The sequence below is a fragment of the Acanthochromis polyacanthus genome, chromosome 1 (genome assembly GCF_021347895.1).
Source record: "Acanthochromis polyacanthus isolate Apoly-LR-REF ecotype Palm Island chromosome 1, KAUST_Apoly_ChrSc, whole genome shotgun sequence".
NCBI classification, from domain to species: domain Eukaryota; kingdom Metazoa; phylum Chordata; class Actinopteri; family Pomacentridae; genus Acanthochromis; species Acanthochromis polyacanthus.
The window spans coordinates 60,897,664-60,901,490 of NC_067113.1; the positions used below are offsets into that span (position 1 = coordinate 60,897,664).

The 3,827-nt window shown below is 40.6% G+C and overlaps 1 protein-coding gene across 1 annotated transcript; it reads left to right on the plus strand.

The window, feature by feature from the left end:
• Positions 1 to 1,512: 1,512 nt before the first annotated feature.
• On the plus strand, positions 1,513 to 3,060 carry LOC110967734 (fish-egg lectin-like). The gene is given in 6 exon segments (XM_051953024.1): positions 1,513 to 1,612; positions 1,720 to 1,920; positions 1,923 to 1,958; positions 2,136 to 2,353; positions 2,457 to 2,584; positions 2,769 to 3,060. Coding segments are annotated over 6 exon segments (771 nt in total). The 5' UTR covers positions 1,513 to 1,566; the 3' UTR covers positions 2,911 to 3,060.
• The last annotated feature ends 767 nt before the right edge of the window (positions 3,061 to 3,827 follow it).

The following is a 3,827-nucleotide window of genomic DNA, read 5'->3' on the forward strand; positions in this document are numbered from 1 at the left end:
TATAGTACACATTTAAAGTAAGAGTTAGACAAAGTGTTGTAAAATTAAAAAATAAGAATTGAAATAGAAAATAAAACGATAATAAGAATAAAACAAAATGAGATTAAACCAAATTCGACTTACAAACTCACTGAAACATCCCTAGAGTTTGAGCAGATCTCACATAAAAGGTATAATGTTCTAAAAATTAGGACGAGCAGCTGAAAAGGCTCATGTGGTTGGTTGATATCAGGGCTCTTTTTAGGGGTATGAAGATGCAAAAAATTCTCCAAAGATGGAACCAGCTTATTTAAAACTTTGAAAACAAACAATAAAATCTTAAAACAAGTTTCAAAATGGACAGGGTTAGGGTTAGGAAAGAGGACAGTGCGGGAGCAATGTGATCACACTTTTTTTCCGATCAAAATTATAATAGTCTAACCAAGTGGTGGTAATAAAGGCATGAATAACTTTCTCAGAATCTTTGGGACATAGTTGGGGTTTTTAGCAGTAACCCATACACTAAAAATTCAAGTTCTGCTGAGGATTTGGGAGCTATAAGACAGCCTTTCATGTTTTTCAGTGAACTGGCCCTTTTAGTCCTTGCCTCCCTGCTTGCCAGTGCCGTGAAAATGTTTAAACATCACTGTTTTACAGGGACACCATCGATACATCCTGGACTTTTCATTGCCAAAGAAGACTGGAACTGTAATACAAGCAAGATAGAGTATTTTCTCCCCCTGCCTTCATACTGCCCTTGTACTTACTAATGCTAACTTTGAGGAAACTAGAGGCCTTTCCCACTGTGTCACAGCTGATCAAATGTGTTCATTTCAAAATAAAATTAAACTTCTTTCAACATCTTTTTTGAAAATTGCGTTCATTTTGTTTCATTTCACCCCGTTGCGAGCCCTGATCCTCTTCTTAGCTATAAGCAGCTGCTGACGTCACCTTCGTATTCAAACCGCAAATAAGTGTGATATCTATGTTCTGCTATAACTCTTGGCAAGACAACAAAAGATATCAACATTTCCCAGAAGGCCAAGCTATTTCTTTAAGGTCATTATCTGCTGATCTATAGTCCTGTACCCAACAAAGCTAGGTGCTGGTTATGTCCTAATTGTATGATGGAAAACTTACAATTAGATTAGTTATACTATTCACAAATGAGGCAATCTAAATGATGTGATGTTTTCACAGCCTTAGGTGGATTGCCTGAAAGCTCATTGTCAGATTTTGAGCTGCCAAACAAGACTGGTGACTTTGCGAAGTCATGCTCGAACATTCCCTCAGGGTTTACTGGTTGGCAAGATCCTTGAGTTTTTTTTAACTAGTGCGAAATGGGAGGTTCTCCATCACCAAAGTCATCAAACCAGGGGATTGTTTGAAATGAAAGGTTATAGGGTTCAAATAAAAAAAACTTCCTCATAGCTTTCTCGAACAGCCCATTTTTGCCAGGAACCAAGCACATGATCACACCCATCAGTCTAGTGTATACAAGCTGGGCAGACTCCATCAGTCTGTAGGACAGCAGCTCCAACCAAATACATCCCAGCTCACAAGCAGACGTAGACACGGAGACCAGCAATGAAGACCTTCTTGCTGATGCTGTGTTGCCTGGCAGCCAGTCATGGTAAGTTTTCAGATAAGTTTTTTTTTTTTCCAAGCTTGCAACATTGACAGCTAAAGCAGTGTGAAGAGCAGATTTTTTTTTTAACTTCTGTTGTTTTGTCTTCACAGGCTGGACATGCACTGAGGGTCCTCGCCTCTACAGCAATGTAGCACAGATTGATGCTGGACAGGGCATGGTGGTGGTTCGAGACAGATACTACTATGCTTACTTTCTCAGTGGAAGCTACTGGTCCAGACTCGGCACTGTTAGACTGAACCATGTCACAGTAGGACCTGCTGGGATCTGGGGCACTGACACCTCAAACAAGGTGTAAAATTCATTGCCAACAACTTCACAGCAGTTTCAGGTAACTATTTATATATCTGAATAAATGCAATCCACAGAGACTAACCAACCATGTATCATATAATATTGCTATTGCATCATGGTGCTCCTGCACATTTGCCACACTTACTATACTCCACACATTACCTAAATATGACTGCTTGCTGTCTAAATTAACCCTGCCTCTGTGTGTCTTCAGGATCTTTGCGGCAGGTGGATGCAGGTGGCGATGGCCAGGTTGTTGGAATAACACCCAGTAATGTTACTTACTGTCTGCGCAGTAGCTACGCCTCAGCCTACAAAGGTACGGGATCTGTGAGCTGGTCATCCCTGTCAAGGAAGATGAAGTACATAAGCTGCAGCCCTAGCAACGTTTGCTGGGGTGTTGACACAAGCTCGCAAGTCTACGTCACACAGGTTGGAAACCACAGAGCTGGTGAAATCTCTTAATGTCTTGTCGGTGAAACGTTATTAATCTGTAATAGAACATGACAACACCTCCATATGTTTCTACTGACAGAGAGTAATACCAACCACCTGTGGCACCTCTTCCTGGATCAGAGTGTCAGGGATAAGCATGAAAATGGTGGAGATTTCGACTGATGGAACTGTGTTTGGATTGGCCACAAATGGTCGGGTCTACCAAAGGTAAGCCAGGACTCCTTGCAGATTCTGCAGCTTTGTTAATCAGTGTGCTAAAACATATCATTTCAATAAGATACATTCAACCGTATTCCTCCAATCTGACCTATAAAACTAACTTGTGAAGTCATTTGTTCTATTGGAAACACCACTTTAACCTTTAACATATTCACTGCTTCTCTTTCAACAGACGTGGCATTTACAGCTCTCGCCCACAAGGTACATCTTGGTTGTCCGTCCCCATGTGCATGCCAATAAACCACCTGAGCTACGACCTGGGTCGTCTTTGGGTTGCCACCACCTCTGGCTTGCTCATGGTATGCACCCACTAGTGACACCTCGATGGATCATCCTCAGTGTGCAGTATACTCAGTGTGTTGTGGAAAACTTCATTTTTTTTCTTTGTGAAAGGGAAATTCTTTTAGTGGTGTCTTGGCTGTCATCTCTATGTATTTCTATCCATTCTTTTGATTATTCCATACACACAGTTGGTACATTATGAGCATTTGATACTTTTTTTCCCCCTCAGTGTTATCACAATGGTTGTGGAAACAGAGAACAGTAAGAAAATGACTTATTGATGCATAAGTGACTTTAAAAATAAATCAGCGACACTCTACAAAAGTTAAAAGCAACAAAGTAGCTACAGCCGTGAAAACATTCTGCAAACTGACACATTTAATTTGAATTTGTTGAATTAAATAAACTCAAACTTATCGGACTGTGAAACAGAAATAAAATGCATTAAAAATGTACCTTGAGTCCAACTGATTGGTTCAGAAGTATCTCAGTCATCAACCGTCTGCCAGTTACTAGCATACTTTCTCCTGTTGGGAAATGAATATATATGCAATTTCATGTGAGTTTTGTCTTGTAGCATTTGAATGCTTATTAGGTTTGAACTTATTAGAAATGTAATGTGCCACTGGTTGTTCAGGTTTACAATGTTCAAACTGGTAAATGCAATAAAGTCTGGTTAGCACAACCACTTTCACTGTTTGTGTATTACAGTTTTTCTCAAATGCTAAAACACATTTCACAAACGTTTCCTCCATTTTCTCCAATGTCTAAACACAACACACTTTTCTGAAGCTACATAAACACAACCACACCTTGGACCTTCTCCTCTCCCTCGTTGGCCTGCTCCTCTTCCTCGTTGGCCTGCTCCTCTTCCTCCATGGCCAGTTCCTCTCCCTCCTCTAACTCGAATTCCTCTTCCCCTGACTCTGCCTTCATCCATTGTGTTTGT